We start from the raw sequence: 17,844 nt of genomic DNA on the forward strand, positions 1-17,844 counted from the left end.
TACATGGAAGATCAATATTTTTGCGAAAAATATTTTTATATTTGTATTTCATCTAGTTGCGTTTCACACGGTTTTACAATTCATTTGATAAATCTCTCACTAACGAATTCTATAAAAATGTTAATTCTAATTTTTTTAATTTAGAAAAATCATAATTGAATTATTTCTTTTTGGTTGGATTTCTTATAATTGAATTGTTATTGAAGATATGCGAAATGAAAGACAATATTTTTGCGAGAAACATTTTTATATCTATATTTTATCTAGTTACGTTTTACATGATATTTTACAACTTATTTGACAAATTTTTCTATGATGCATTCCTGCGAAAATATTAATTCTGATTTTTTTAAATAATTTAAAAATGAAGTTCTCTGGTCTACGTCGTGAAAAATTCCGTATTTTTAGGTTCTATTGTGCAATTAATTTACAAATCGAGAGTAAGGCTGAAAAAAAGAAATGTCTAGACAATTGTTCGAACAAGTTCTATGGCGTCTCTTAACGAACCGCGGCGCCAACGAAATATATCTAACAATTAATAATTGTTCGGCATTCGGACGACGAAAGCGTTGAGTTCAGCTTGTTTAAGCGAGTGCGAGGGATCCAGAGTAAGAATTTGTCTACGGTCTCCGAGAAGAAGTACCTTTGGTGATTTAAGACAGTTCGTGGAAAGACTTTTCCGATCTCTCCGTCTTATCCCGAAGAGACGAAGAAAGTTTGTGACACGTTGGACTGTTCTCTAAATCATTTTTAATTCAAAGTACGGTTCACGAGAAGTCTGTATCGAAGGAAAAATTTTAATTCGGAGAAATAGTAACGTGTTAAGCAAACACGGAATTTGTTTGGACTTCATTAGTTTATCGTTCCATATGGAAAGATTTTTATAGTTTTACTGGAGCATCTAAAAATTTAGTTAGATACAGGTCTGACAATAATTTTGTTAGACTATCAAAATAATTATTTAAGACGCTTAAGTTGGTTGTTAAAATGGCAAAACTTTTTGCAATGTTATCTCATCATAGAGATTCTTACTTAATAATTTTGATAGTAATTATTTTGATAGTTCAACAAAATTATTTTTAGATCTGTATTTAGCTAAATTTTTAGATATTTTAGCAAAATTGTTTTTTTCTTTGACACAACGATTGACGTAAAATTGCCAAACGCGAGGCTCACAACAATGGGTCATAATGAACGCGTCATTCTCAATGCGCTGGTGCGCAGCGCAGTGATTCAACCGGTTAACGAAGAGTTAGTTAATCATTGTACACGCGTGAGTTACAGTCCTCTATGGTGAAGAAAGCCACGTGTATCCTTGTAATGTATTTTATCACGTGCAGAGAGCTGATTACGAAACAGGACTTACGTCACGTTACTTTCCTCTTACGCCACTTTTTCCGATCTCGCATCAGCGCGGGAGCGTGACGAGAGATGCGCCAACTTAAATTGTAGTTTATCAAGGCGGAAAGTTGAGTAATCCGCTTAGGATGCATTGGTCGAGTTTCGACTGGAGCGCGTTTCTCGCACCGCTCTCGGACCATCACCGAGCGCGATGAAAAGTTTCTCCCAATTTGTACGCCCAGCATTCGATCCCCACTGAAAAATCTATGTGGCCGACTTTCCCCGGATTCCTGGCTCTACAGCGAATGTAAAACTTTCGTTATTCGATTTCCTTCTTTGCAAACAGAAGCTGATTCGAATATTATACTTACGAGCCGGGTTAGCTACGATCGATACGCCTCTACGCAAATAAAAGATATTCGATAAAACAATTCTATCAGAAAATGGCATTCTAGTACCAGTTCCTCTATATGTCTAAAGGCTGTTCTTAAAATTGTTTTAAAGAAAAGTGTTTGTTTCGAAAACACGACATTTCGGTTTTTCAATTTAGAATGAAGACAAAGTTTGTAGCGTATTTTGAAGAATCATGTATGGAAAGAATAATTTTGCTGAAGTATCTAAAAATTTAGCTAAATATATACTTGAAAATAATTTTATTAAACTATCAATTATATACTCTAAAAAATGTCGATGTGGATTTATAACTTCTGATTTTTATATCAACATCATCATGGTGTTAAATCCCTATCGTATGTTGATGTTAATATTAACACGTAACACAATGAAAATTATATTAAATCCATGTTAAATCCGCATCGATAGTTTTTTTTACTTTTTTTATTTTTAGAATGTTCAAACTAGTTGCTAAAATATCAAAACTTTCTGCAGCATTAGATATTTATTAAGCTAGAAAATTTTAGTAATTATTTTGATGATTCAATAAGAATATTTTAAAATCTGTATCTAATTTTTAGATACTTTAGCAAAATTGTTTCTATGCGTTTTCTTGCTCTTCTTATCTACTATTTGTGTACATTATTCAAAGTGACTTGTCGCAGAAAGCATGCGTAACTCCAATGGAGCCACATTTCAAACTATCATATTAACAGCATTTGCATCGAATTACTCCTTCTATCCTGCAGATTGCAATTTCATTTTGTGAGGACACCAAGACAGGATGTTCCTTTATTACATTAAAAGTTCTTGCGATTTCCACAGTTCCAACGTAATCTCAGTGGACGTATTTAAATGTCGTATTTCCTTATTTGAATTTAAGTTCTTTACCTGATTTGTGCTAGATGATAAATGAGTCGCGATTTCTCGAAGCTGCAATTTAACGTTGATTGATTCTAAGCAATTTGTTTATTTGATCGCGATAGAATTATTCCTTGTAAAATAAAAATCATGAAATGTATACTGCATGGTTTTACTAAAAAATTTAGCTACATACAAAATTTGAAAATAATTTTCAACGAAACTTTTTTCTGTATACGCTTAGCTTTTGGTGTTTTTGAGCATAAAAACAATTATTGTTTCTTTGAATGACGCCAGATTTTTTATATATTTTTTGACATATTTGCTAAGTAACGAGAGAGAGAAAAAAATGTCCCTGTTTCCCCTGACGAAACCTCTTAGAGAAGTCGAATTTAATTCCCTATTCCAGTCTTTTTATCACGCATTTTATTGCAGAATTACGACAACGTTATCGATCTTTTATCGAGGGTTGGTGCTTCGACTGCGAAAAGAAGCTCGTAGAGAACGAGCTGAAAATTGCAGTAAATGTGCATGCGCGATAGTTAACGAACCGTTACTCGATTCTACCGGTCAACACATCGATAGAGTGGCGCTTTGATGTCCTATGATTGCACAATTGCTGGCACCAATCACTTTTCCGTACTGCTCGTTATTTTGTCCGCAAGAAAATAAAAATAACTGGAGACACAATCGGGGGCGCTTTCGCGAAAAGCGAAAAAACAGTTGTACGAGGAATACAATCGTCCTGTCGGAAAATAAATCCTCTTCTGAACATTTCAAACGTGATGCGCTTCACCTTTTCGATCAACCCGTCGTTTTACTTTTTGCAATCTTCTGCTGACCTGTATTCATTGTTTATCGACAACAGTATAAAGCAGAGTACTTAATTAAATTATGCTTAAAATTGGTACTAAAATGTCGTCTGAATTTGTTGCTCTCGAAATATGCAAGTTACGAATTTGTTGCTTGCAATCAAGAGCACCAAATTCAGACGACATTTTACTATATCAATTTCAAGCGAGCAACAGATCTTTTACTGGTACTTTACTTTTGTTTTGTTAGTACGCTGAAGTTTTTGGTTGTTAATTATACCTATTTTGCAGGTAATAAATTCGTAACTTGTTTATTTCGACAGCAACAAATAAACAAAAACGTTAAAAAAAATAACGTTTCTACGTTATTTTTATGTCGGTCGGCTTTATTCTATGTATATTGTTTCGCTAACTTAATCTTCCTTTAGTGGAACATCTATTAAAAAAAACTAATAGAGAAACAATTTTTTTCTTTGGCAGCTTGTTAACAACAAATGAATAACAAATAAAAATGTTATTTAAAATTAATATTGCTCACTTTGTTCCGCTAATTTATAAGACGTTAAATAACCAGTCTGTAATTAAAAGTTATATATTGCAGTTAATAATTAAATTATAATAATAAAAAATAAAATAATTAATTTATAATAATAAAAAAATAAAAATAACTTAGATAATAATATAGACTTTTTTCCCATTTTAATTATAAACAAAAACAGGAAATGAAAAATAAATAGTGTAATTAAGTAAAAAGGATAAAGGATTAAAAACGATCATTTGTTCAGTCTTGGTAGGTTTAATCAATTATATATACCATCAACGACATGATAATTATTCACGATTTAGGAACTAGATTTTGTTTCTTGTAAGTTTCTATGTATAATATTTATGAGATTTAGTAGCAAAATGTGTGAATTTCACAGCATTTTTGATAAGATAAGAACGTATTATATGGAGGAAATGATTGCCGGTGAGTTTTCCCAAGATTTACGAGATCGCTGTGCGGGATTTTCATCTATTAATTTATTTAAAAAATATCCATTTTTTGAATTGCACTGTGTTTTCAAAAACACAGTATCGATTCAATTCTACGTTTGGAGTAGCAATTTCCTTCCGTTCCAGACGGCGAAGTAACAAGCTCGTTGCACCGAGACGCGGGATTGTAGCGCGATTCTTTTATGAATCTGCGCAACATGATTCCGCGCTCAGCCGTAAAACAGGCACCGTTGAACAGAATATCGTCGGTGAAGATAAAGGGAGAAATATTCTTCCGAGATGTGGCTGTACCGTGAATTTGTGCAAACTCGTACACCACTGTGCCGTGGGTGAGGCAGATAAGGCGAATCCCGAGATGCAAATTTTATCTGTTCTCCAGAAATTGTATCGGAGAGTTTAAAAGATAACGATTTGGTCACGTGCATTTGCTGTCTGAGTTCCATTTACATGGAAGATAAGCTTGGTCGATATCCGTGTGGCGCGTGAAAACTTACTAATTTTCAGTCACTTATAGAAAGCATTTAAGGGTTATACTCGTTTCGTAAAAAAAATGTACGAAAAGAACTGTTTTGTTAAAGTTAAAAATGTATTATATGATTATACAGAACTGAAAACAATTTTATTGGACCATAAAGATACTTATGTAAAAACACTCAAGTTAGTTATTACTGGAATGTCAAAACTTTTTGCAACATTACTAGTCATTTTCGAGCGTTCTTCTTAATCATTATTTTGATTTATCATAATTATTTTCAGATTTATATATCTACTAAATTTTTAATTATTTTAATAAAATTGTTTTTTTCATGTGTAACAATTGTGTTATTCACTTACTTATTTTGTCACGAACTTTTTGGACGTCATTATTTATAATATAATATAGTAGAATGTGCGCTTTATTATGGCTTTATTGCGATAATTATCGCGCTTCGAATGTTCATCGGATAGCCACAATTGTAAGTAGCAATCGCATTAGGCTGTCTTGGTACGACAGTACTACTGTAGCTTAATGCGATTACTTAAGCTCGACAGTTCGATTATCCTATCGTACTTCGCGCCGATCCTATTTGCCGTATCCGTGAAACGCGGATCCGAGTAGAGTCGAGACGATGAGAGCCTCGCGTGCTCTCGATTCGGAGGAAATGACGTTACCATGCTGCGGCCTATTATTAATGGAAATCCAATTTCTATTGATTCAATTTCAATTTGATTGCTGAGCATCCGGTTTGCGGAAACCTGGAAACCGAACATTGCTCGCGCAAACGCGCTTCACGGATCCGCAGAAATATTTACTTCGCATACCCGCCAGTCACCCCGTAAATGCATTTTAATAACACATCTCGATCGAGACAAATCCGGGCTATTGTCTCAGTTTGTACTATTTGTTTCCGGAATATTTCAATAGTACCTCTGAAAGTTTTCTAATCAATTGCATGGGGCTTGAAAAATAATTTGCAGAGAATACTGATCCTTTTTTCTTTTAATCCATTTCTCATTTTGCTGGAACAACTTTATCTCGTCTATATTTTCTTCTATAGTATTATATAGATACGTATTAAAGGAGCAGCTTAGTATTTTTATTTTGTTATTTTTTGTTAACATTATGTTACTTTCAAGATCGAAAAATTGTTCGGCGCGCGATTTAAAAGACTACATACGTAATATATAAATTCACACGAAATTATAATAGCATCTATAAAATTCAGCTCGACCGTTAAAGGCAATTTCTCATTGGTTGTGTTTCTCACATGTGTGTGTGTACGGTCCTATTTAGATTTAGTATTTAAATATTGTTATTTTTAACTTCCATGACTAATCCATTTCCGTAGTTAAAAATTGCTCAGTTTTAAAATAAACATCTGCATTTAGGTATGTATTTGGTAAATAATAAACTAAATTTAAGTCAAATTTAATATCTACATTTTTTAATATAAATTGTTTAATTAAAGAAAATGTATTGAATTTGATTTAAATTGTTTCAATATAATTAACGTCATATTGATAGGAATAATAGCAACTTGTAATGATTAAAAATAACTCAAATTTTTGAGTATAGTTTGACATTGTGAATTTAACAGTGACAGATTTTAATGTTACAACGCGCAGCAAATGATTTTGCGAAATTTAATTGCGAACATTCGATTGACATCAATTCGATAACGTTTCGCTCTTCGCGTTCGATCGATTAAATTCCGTGTAAAAAAATAGTGACATGGTTACAGAGCAATGGAAATTTTTGCAAATTGTCGGCAGTCGACGCTGTATCGGGCAAGAGCTGGCTATCCGAGAGAATTTGCCGACGTGGTAGCTATAGCTTTCGTTGAAGCTGAAGGAAATTACATTGCGCGGCAAAACCGCGACCGCGAAGCTCGTTATGGTTCCCGCACGGAAAAGACCCAGGAAGTAAAAGACGAGAGGGGGAAAATGCGGTACGCTTTTCATTCATTTGAACGGGCAACTCTTTCGTCGTTAGAAATTTTCTGCGACGAGTCGCGTGTTTTTTCCAAGCCAAATCGTCGCAGCATGACACACAAACGCGTGTGCAATCTTATGTTTAATATATAACGAAGCATCTCTATGTATTAGATTGGAACAAAAATGTTACGAACTTCAAAATTCAAGCAGCTGTAACATTCGTTAAAAATAAACGAAATGTAAATTTAAAAAATAGATTTTAAAGCTTAAAAATCTCTACTTTTGAAAAGTCACTATAGTGATTATACGTCTTTTGATTTTCTGTATAAGTTTAGTAATTTTTACATATAAAAAACTACGCGAGTTGGTCAAAATAATAAATTTTCTTCACACTTCATTCTGCGTCATACATCTAACAAAAGTTGCAAAAATTTTTGATTTTCTAACGTATAATAGAAGCTTAAAATTTTTCCCACAAATTCGGTTTTTAAAAATGAGATCCGAAGATTTTTTGTTGCTGAGTTATACCGCGAATTAAATAAAAGAAGCAATTTGACTTTGATTGCTCATAACTCTGTTAAGAATTATTGTATAATGCAATTTAAAAAACAGATTCTTCAAGTTTCACCGAAGTTTCAAAGCTGAAACTTTTCTTTATTGACCGATATAATTGCAAGAGAAACATGTAGACGTAATACAAGTGAAATAGCGCTACGAACTTTTGTTTCAACTCAATACAAGCGTTCATTCATTCAACCCGACTATTTTCAGAACCAGAGGTACTTCCTCACCGTTGCGTCCGTTCTGCATAAGGTTGATCGCGAATACGCAGTAATGTTTCCGGCGTCGCGTCTACCATGAGAAAGTGAAGAGCCGCGTGTTTTTCACTATTGATTCGGCGGTATTACTTTCCGGGACAGTAGGCACTCCGATGCCACGCTCTTGTTTGAAACTCGAACTTGCGTCCCCGCCGTCCAGCTATGAAGATCGATAAAGCACCGAGCAACATCCTGCGAAAACTGTCGCATGTGTCGTTCGCGTTGGAAAAATTATACCACGACCATGTACATGTTGCGATATAATCTGATTAGAAGCAAATTTTTTCGACGAGATTTAATCATGATAGAACGAACAGGGTTTTTATGTATCTCGCTCTCTTGTTATTTCTACACATTATTTTTATGTTACTTTCCTCTGGTACTCATAATTGTCCAAGCTCATCATGTATCACCCTTTGTAATGTATCGTGGAAGCCGTGCAAATAAGAACGTCATTCATAAAAGTTCTTACGAGACGGATGATAATGATGATTAATGTCATCGATCGCTAACGGATGGTATATCCTTTTGGTATTAGCCAAGTTATTCCTGGCGCTTCTAAACTTAATTATAGTGGACTTCAGTGAAAAAACCCCTCTCTCGAGTCCGCATTGCAAAATGAATCCACTTACTCTCATTGACTGCTTCAGCAATAGAACCATTCGTAAAATAATTTTAAAGAGAATACATAGAGAAAAAAAATTAATATTTTTCTTCTTATATTAATTAATATTATTAAAAAATGTTACCGAGAATTGATTTTCTGCTTATTTTGTTCTGTTTATAAGACGTAAATTTTAAATACATTTTGTGATGCAGTCGATGCACATAACGTGCTTCCTAATATAATTTTTTGATAAGACATTAAGAGAAGCTATATGTTATTTCTTTCAGTAACTTTTATGTTTTTACAAATTGTATGTGCAATAAAGATCAACAAATGCGAATGATCTATTGCTATTAAAAATAGTTTATCTCAAGTTTACTTGTCTCCAAACAGAAAGAATTGCAGCCTGAAGCATGTATGTTTTATGAAGATGTGTGTACGTATATATAATTATCTCGTATTTCATTTCCAAGCATTTTTGCGAAAACTTTTAATATCCTAGGATCTTAGAAAAATTTTTATTTTCTCAAGCGTGATACCAAGCTTACCTTTCGGAAAAATCGTACATGCTATATAGACACGCTAACTCGCAAATGGCGAGCTCATAAAATCGCGCTCGCTCGTTAAGAGCAGGAGACCGGAGACGATAATTAGAGAATATCGCTGTCGCGGCTAACTCGCGACGAACTATTTTTCTGCACGAGCCTGGTACGTGTCGTAATTATGAACGAAGACGGGAAAAGAGTATAATTATTATTCTGCAGCTGTGCAACAGTGAGCAAGCGAGCGTACGCGAATGAAAAGGCAGAGAAAGTTATATTTATCACGAATGGTATAATTTGTTTTTGTAAACTTTTGAGTGAAGTTTTTTTTTATAGTAATAATATTAATTCACGTCATTATTACACACAATTTGCAATTGTGTTATAGATGGGCAACAGATGGTGCCAACTCTTTGTGAACTTTCGGCACGATGCGTGGCGTCTCATATTCCCTTCGAGTTGGTGGAGCATTTCTATCCACCTGTACCGGAGCAACTTCAGCTGAGAATAGCCTTCTGGAGTTTTCCCGATAACGAAGAGGACATACGGCTTTATTCATGTCTCGCGAACGGTAGCGCTGATGAATTTCTTCGCGGCGAACATCTGTACCGCGCTAAGACCGTTAAGGAGCCTCTACAAATCGGTAAGACGATCGTAAGAGAATTTTTGAATAGTACCTAAAGAAAAAGGAATCTCGTTTTGTTTTTAATATTCCACAAACTCTTAATATTGGTAAATATATGTGATTAATCTAACGATAATTGATCTCTGTGAAAAGTTTAATAATAAATTGAGAGAGAAAATATAGACAAACGAGAATTTATGAGAAAATTGGGACGAGCAGTTTTTTTCGTATGGGATTCCGTAACAATAGCGTTTTTTTAATTATAAATTACTTTTATTATAATTTTACTTTTATTATAATTATTTTTTTATTGATTGCCTTCTTTCAACGGTGTGCATTATATTGTCATAGGATTTCATCTCAGTGCCAGTGTAAATCCACAAACGAACGGGGTCAGAGCACAATTCAACGTTGCTGTAACGTTCGATCGGCGCAGAATTACATCATGTAATTGCACCTGCTCCTCAACAGCCTATTGGTGTGCACACGTGGTAGCCGTTTGCCTACACAGAATACACATGGTAAGCACGGCGTATGTTAACTTTAGGAAGATCGACATCGAGCTAGAAGAATGGAGAAGAATAATATCTAGTAAAATTTTTTTAATTTTTTAAAATATTTTTTTATATAATATACCACGTGTGATGTGTAGAAATGAATAACTGTCACCATCACACACACACACACACACACACACACACACACACACACACACACACACACACACACACACACACACAATTTAATAATACAAGCAGATAAAAGAAAACATTGAAAAAAGAAAATATGAAAATATCAATTGCAGGTAAATAAAATCATTGTTCAGAAACGTTTGTTTTAAATAAATAAATAAAGTTTTCGTACCAACATCCAGTGTTTGACTTGAAAAGGCATAACTTATTAGATCGATTTATCTCAACTGAGTTTAAGATATTATTAATTTAATTTATATTATTGCGCAATGTTCTTTCAGCCAACGCAAGTATGTCTGAGGGCGCCAGTTAGCGAATCGCTGTCACGATTACATCGGGAACAACTGCAGAAGTTCGCTCAATATCTCATCAGTGAATTACCTCAGCAGATTTTGCCCACAGCCCAGCGACTCCTAGACGAATTGCTCTCAACCCAGCCAAGTGCTATTAACAGTTATTGCGGAGCTCCCGACCCAACCGCTGGAGCATCCGCTTACGATCAAACTTCTTGGTACTTAGATGAGAAGACGTTACATGATAACATCAAGAAAATTCTTATCAAATTTTGCGTACCAGCTCCCATAGTTTTCAGGTGAACAACAGCAGCGCTCTCTAATAGACCAACTTTCGCTACGATAACCATTTAACGTAATTCATTCCGCAATGTCTTTTTCAGCGATGTTAATTATTTGAGTACCACCGCACCTCCAGCTGCTTCCGAATGGGCGTCATTGTTGCGACCATTGAGAGGTCGCGAGCCAGAGGGAATGTGGAATCTCCTTTCCATCGTACGCGAAATGTTTAAGAGAAATGACCGTAACGCCATTCCTCTGCTGGAAATCATCACGGAAGAGTGCATGGCATGTGAGCAGATCCTTGTTTGGTGGTTCAACACTAAAGTCGCCTTATTGAACGGCACCGGATATGGCAGCAAGCATAATATGAATAGCAACGTGCACGCTTCTCAGCATGCGTGCTCGTCCCTATGCGACGAGATTGTAGTTCTCTGGCGATTAGCTGCGTTAAATCCGGGTCTATCGCCATCAGAGCGTGAAATGTTGCATGCTCAATTTATGGCTTGGCACTTAAAGATCATAGATAAAGTGAGTATTACATACTTTATATCTCTCTTCCTTCTTCTTTGACAAAATTAAGTTTACAATTTTAATTGCATGTTTCAGGTCGCCAAGTGTCGTGGCAGTTCCGTACCGCACAACTCACACAATAGAAGTAACAGTTCTCAGAAAGATTCCCTGAAACATGATCTCGCGGTCTTTACCGGATTCAAATCAGCACTCGAAGCTTGTTATCTTGATTGGGATGAATATGTCTTACCGGGAATTACATATACCGCCGAGAATAATCCTATGTACCACTGTCCCTTTACGTGTTTTCGGCATGCCGGAGATACAAGGACTGAGGTAAATCAGGTTAGTATCCTAAGCCACTTTCGCAACGGCTTATAACGATTTATTGCCATATTTCATTACGAAAATATTAAGGAACAATAAACGTATATTTTTTTAGGTAAATTCTAGTTCAGCAGTTTTGAATTATCAACCGCCAATTTCGCATCATCACGGTCGACGGTCGATGAATGTCGGTCTCGTCGAGTTCAGCTACTTAGACAGACGACGACTAAATCCGCGTGAATTCCCATTGTGTTCGAGAAGTGGAGGTGGCGATGGAAATCGTAGCAGCGTTAGCTCCGAAGGTTTTTGTGAGAATGATACCGACATTCCTGATATATCTGAGTCTCAGGTTGTTCTCAGACAAGGTTGTGCTCAACTAAATAATTGCGGCGATACTGATTCGCAGGTCATTATTTTTTCATTTACTTTGAATGTATCATATTTTCTTAAAATTCATTGTGACAATGCATTATTGTAGGAAGGGGCTGGTAGCGAGTCATCTTCCAACAGTAACGTTAGTATGAAGAACGCTCAAGGCTCGGACAAGCATCGCTCAAACGCCTCGTCCGAGACACATAGTGATAGTAGTGATAGTAGTAATAACAAACCTGCCTGCGAGAACACGAAGTGCAGTAGGACGAATATTGCGGAGTGCCGTGATAAATTGCGTGTTGTGTCCAAAGGGGTCAGTGGTAAGAACGAACAAGAATCCGATCAAGAAAAAGAAGCTGGGAGGCCATTTAAGGACGAAAGCTCCTCATCTAGTAGTGACAGTCCTTCTGGTGACGAGTACAATGTTTACTATTACGATCCAAAAGATGTGACCAATAATAGTAGCCTGCCGAATAAATATACTAAAAGCAATATACATACCGCTACTACTCAAGATGCCAGTATAGTTCTAAATAATTTAAAGAAAACGGAAGACCCATGGGACATTTTATTCGCTCGGGCAGAGGGACTTTATGCTCATGGTCATACGAGAGAAGCATGTATTATTGGAGTACAGCTCGCTGAGGAACTTTTGGCCAATCCTCCCAATCTTACGATTGAGGGACCGCCAGTACCAGTAAAGAACAAACGAAAAAGAGTATGTTCTTTTAAAGAAGTTATTCTCTAGATTAAAATAAATACTACGCGAAATAAATATTTAACTTAACATTATAGCAACATGTGAATCCAGCATCTCATCAGGTAACGTGTCTTGCATCGGCAACTTTAGCAAAATGTGGATTCTTGTGCACAGTACTTGCTGAGAATCCAGAATATCATAATTTAGCGTTTCGTGTGGGTCTGTTTGGTTTAGAAATGGCTAGACCACCGGCTAACACAAAGCCTTTGGAAGTAAGACTAAATGAAACAATGAAACAAATTTTATTTTATATCATTCGTGAGATTAATGATTATTTTTAATTTAACTAGGTTAAATTGGCTCATCAAGAAAGCGAATTAGTAGTTTTGTTAAAAAGAATTCCTTTAGGACCGACTGAATTAGCTATGATAAAACAGAGAGCCGAACAATTGAGAGATGGAGTTATGAGATCAAGAGGACATGCGCTCTTACCTATCATGTTGGCTAGTTTTATTTATGATGCACTCGATGTACCAAGTATGAAATATTCTTGTAATATTATGTATCTTAAATATTTTAACATGTAGTAAGAAGGCTCGTTAAGTTTTTTTAAACTAATAATAAAGAGAGACAAGGGTTTATTATTATTAAATATATTATTTTATAAAAATATATTTTATTTTATGTGTGTGGGAATAAATATCTAATCGAATCATATTTATATTTATATGGAAAAAGAAATATTTCTTTGTCAAATAGAGAATAGAAATATGAAATATTTCACAGGAGTGAAACTACCTGCAGAAATTGATCAAAATCTTGGATTTGATGCCGCCGTGGCTGTCTTGGGATTGAAGGCAAACGTAAGTGAAGCAGATCATCCACTTCTTTGTGAAGGAACTCGCAGACAGAGGTAACATTTATATTATTATATGTATATTATATATAATTTTTATATAAATTCCATATTATATACGTGTAAGTGTATTTTGTTAAAAAGAATTGAAGCTACTATCATTTTGGTTTTATTTTTTAAAGTATTTTAAAGTATAATGGATGTTTTATATATAGAAAAAAAGTATTTTTTCTAATTGGCACAATATAAAAGTTACATGTATTTATTATAGGTATTCATGGTGTCTGTATTGTTTCAACAATATATGTATTTACTGTTTATAATTGGCGCAATTAAAAGATTTCACATATTTTTTGAAAAAAATTTAATAGTTTAGAAAACAGATTTAAAATAAAAAATCCACTTTCCTCTGCAATAAGCACACATACGAGCGCGTACACACTTGGCGCCTTCTTTTACCCTTTTGTAAAAAAAAAGCAATTTTTTTTTACCACATATCACTTTCATCATATATCACTTGGATTATGCAGGTATCACTTAGGTTTTATTTTTATGATTTTTTAAAAACATTACTTGGGTTGGAATTAATTACAAAGTAGTTTATATAAAAATAAAAATCTATGTAAAGAGCATGTAAGAGTTAATAATCAGTAAGATTTACCATAAATGTAAAGTAGTTTATATTATACATTTTTATTGAAAATATTGATAATAAATTAAGACATTTGCTCAGTAAACAAGAAATTATAAGTTATATAAATAACAGCACGTATAATGTTTTTATTTTCAGAGGAGATTTAGCTATTACTTTACTTGTACATTACAAAGATGATCCCGTAAAATTGGCTAGAATAATGGATAAGTTATTGGACCGAGACGTTCATCAACTTATTAAATCACCTATTCTTAGTAGTTATTATACTGCTAATCCTCCCACAAAGAGTGAAGTAAGAATCTTAAAATATTTTCTGCAATATTAGACATACGAAATTTACACATAACATTTCCTAAACTTTAGATGACACGATTTGTTCACGATGAAGAACGTTCGTCTCCTTTAACTGGAACTGATAATGGTGGTGAAAACGTTATTGGTTCTAATAGTAGACCTCATAGTAGTACGAGCGCAGAATTAGAAGGTGGTATAAGTGCATTACCTATACAACCGCAAATTGTACAGCTACCCGTGCCTATTAGGACTAAAGAAACACGGTATGTTTTTATGAAATATGCAATATAACATATTATATGCAGCAATTTATATTTTTTAATAATAACAAAAATTAGTTAATTATATTTTTTTGTTTTGGTCGTTTAGATATAAGAGCAAAAGGCTGTACCCATCTATTCCCAATCAACCATCAGAAGCAAGCGCGCACTTCATGTGTGAATTAGCAAAGACAGTCTTATCGAAGGCTGGTGGTACCAGTTCTACTTCGTTATTCACTCAACCATCCACTAGTCAAAATCATCATGGTCCCCATAGAGCACTTCATATGTGTGCTTTCCAACTTGGATTATATGCCCTCGGTCTTCATAATTGCGTTAGTCCGAATTGGCTCAGTCGCACATACTCAAGCCACGTGTCCTGGATAACTGGCCAAGCAATGGAAATTGGAGCTCCAGCGATTTGGTTCCTTATCGACAGCTGGGAAGGACATCTGACTCCGCCTGAAGCTGTCAGTATAGCTGATAAGTCTTCAAGAGGTAGCGATCCGAATATGGTTAGGGCAGCAGCGGAACTTGCTTTATCTTGTTTACCGCACGCGCACGCTCTTAACCCTAATGAAATTCAAAGAGCTATATCTCAGGTATGTATAGTGTAATCAGATATACTATGTACAAACAAATAGTTATTAAATCTTTTATTTTCTTACAGTGCAAGGAACAGAGCGAGGCTATGTTGGAGAAAGCTTGTATTACAGTAGAGAATACCGCAAAAGGAGGTGGTGTTTATCCAGAGGTATTATTCCAGGTGGCAAAATATTGGTACGAATTATATCTTCGGGTAAGTTTAAGTAAAATAAATCGTTATTTGGGGATATGTAAATTAATTAATTTAATATACATCTCTATTTTATATAATATATAACCTTATATTTTCGGTTTTAGCAAACTCCCGGTGGAGATCAGCAGGATGAAATTTCTCATGATCCTCTACAATTAGATCTCAATGGAGTATTACTAGTTGATCCAGGACCTTCTGTGGACCTGTCGAATACTCAAATGATGCCTGGTCCGGCGCAGACAGTTGTCGTTACCAGCACGCAACCACCTCCTCAACATTATACTCATCCAACGATTACGACTTTGGCGCCTTTAGGTAAACTTACGATTCTTTTTTTCGTAGAATTATTGAATTCTTTTTAAATATTATATTATAATGTTCCAGGCGTTGGAATGCCGTACGCTGTGGGCCCGTATAGTTTTGTACATCCTCATCATTCTATTGCGACATTCAGCGGTCCGATGCCTTCGCACAGAGTCACTTTACCACCCGCACCACACATGCAAATGTATCATCCATTTCCACATCATCCTGGACATCCTCAACATCCACCACATCCACATCATCCATCTCCGGCCGCTCCACCTCCACCTGGACCGTATTACACACCGCAACCTCCACCCACGCCAGGAACGCGCCATTTATATACGATGCAACAACCTATACCAGTAAGCATTATTCTACCGCTTATTTTTAATCTCAATATGTACTATAAATATAATGTTTCGTTTTATTTAGGTCCAAGCAGGAGTAGCGGGTCCTCTTCCTGGGCAAAACAGTTTACCAGGACCTGCGTTAGTTCAGACGCAATCTATGATATCAGCTGTGAGAGCTCAACCTACGGTAAATCTCAATGCAGTTTATATGTATGATAATATAATGTATTGAGCCTTAAATAAAAATATTTGATTTTTTTACCCCAGATTCATAGACAACAAAGTCAGACATTTAATCAACAACGGACTCTCGTTTCTGCATATCGTGTAGGTATGCTTGCGTTAGAAACTTTGGCTCGCAGAGTGCATGATGATCGGCCTCAAGCCAAATATGCACGAAATCCACCTTATGGAGAAGATGTTAAATTTTTGCTGAGAGTTGCGAAACGACTTGGATCACATTATATTCATCAATTGTGCATCTGCGCCGTTAATAGCATTGTGAGTCCTTTTGTCCTTCACCATGTTGCTTTGGAAGCAGCTCAGTATCTTGCTAGAAACAATCCGGCGCTCATCATACAGCACCTGAGATCTGCCTTATTGGCTCCGCTAGTACACAAATGCCAACAGATGTTAGTATTACTTTTTATGGTATAAAAAGAAATAAAAGAAGATTAGAAATTTTGAATCAATATCAAATAACGTGTGCATTTTTAAAAATTTTAGGTACATTCAATGTATGCATCAAAAACTATATCATTTAACAGCTACTGATTATGAAGAATTTGCTAATATTGTTTGTGCAGCAAGAGCTGCTTTTCAAATCAATCCTGAAGGAAATACTCAGTTCAAGGAATGGTTACAATCCATCAAAAGGTAAATTCAAGTATAAAAGATTTTGTAATGTGTAAATGTATATAAATAAAGCTATAAGAAATTAACGATATTCTTCTTCTGTACAGATCTCAGTCTTGTAATAAGGATCTGTGGGCGCAGATCAACGCGGCGTTACAACAGACCGGCAAATGACACAGGACGGAGCCAGGCGTGACGTGGCTCACTTCCCTTCCTCCTCACCCTCAACCATCCCTACCGCCTCCACCACCAACAACTCTCTTATTACAGCATCAACATCCCTGTCACCCCCATCCACAGAGCGTCGTATGCGTTCACGGGCTGGCTACAGTCAATAAACTCGCTTGGGATAAAATCTCCATACCATGCATTATTGAGGAACCAGTGGCACATCAATTACCGCCACCTCCTCAACACCAAATAACCGGGCTACCGGGGCCATCTGCATGGCAAGAACCAATTGACAGCCGTGGTTCTCAGGGGATTAATAACAGAGACGAGCGAGATTTATTTCAAGTTTAGTTAATATATCTAGAAACGCGTGAGTAGTTGATGACGATCAAGATGATTAATTGAAGAATATATACGAGTTCATATAGGTTTAATATGAATAAGTGAAAACAGCTTAAGGAAACAGCTAAGTATGAATTTGTGTATTAAGTTTTACTTATATGCATTATTGCTCGCATGGTAAGATTTAAATAGAAATGATGAAACATTCAGTGCGCTGATTTATATAAAAATCATCTGCATAAAGTGTGTGTGATATGTGTATATTATATTAACGGCCATGAATCAAAATTCATATTCTGACTTTGAGTCATATCGGATTTGCGAGCGAGTCATAAAGTACACGTTACATTTCTTTATATTAAGATAAATT

At 35.4% G+C, this 17,844-nt stretch overlaps 1 protein-coding gene across 1 annotated transcript; it reads left to right on the plus strand.

Annotated features, from left to right (window-relative positions):
* The first annotated feature begins 1,180 nt into the window (after positions 1-1,180).
* Dora (zinc finger SWIM domain-containing dorado) lies at positions 1,181-17,248 on the plus strand. The gene is given in 22 exon segments (XM_018537735.1): positions 1,181-1,277; positions 1,822-1,836; positions 9,174-9,428; positions 9,762-9,931; positions 10,384-10,694; positions 10,779-11,205; positions 11,284-11,532; positions 11,630-11,920; positions 11,993-12,604; positions 12,682-12,858; positions 12,937-13,123; positions 13,373-13,499; positions 14,233-14,389; positions 14,461-14,654; positions 14,761-15,253; positions 15,322-15,450; positions 15,555-15,765; positions 15,835-16,118; positions 16,189-16,293; positions 16,374-16,738; positions 16,833-16,982; positions 17,069-17,248. Coding segments are annotated over 22 exon segments (5,073 nt in total). The 3' UTR covers positions 17,136-17,248.
* The last annotated feature ends 596 nt before the right edge of the window (positions 17,249-17,844 follow it).

Source organism: Cyphomyrmex costatus, unplaced genomic scaffold (genome assembly GCF_001594065.2).
Source record: "Cyphomyrmex costatus isolate MS0001 unplaced genomic scaffold, Ccosl1.0 scaffold181, whole genome shotgun sequence".
NCBI lineage: Eukaryota > Metazoa > Arthropoda > Insecta > Hymenoptera > Formicidae > Cyphomyrmex > Cyphomyrmex costatus.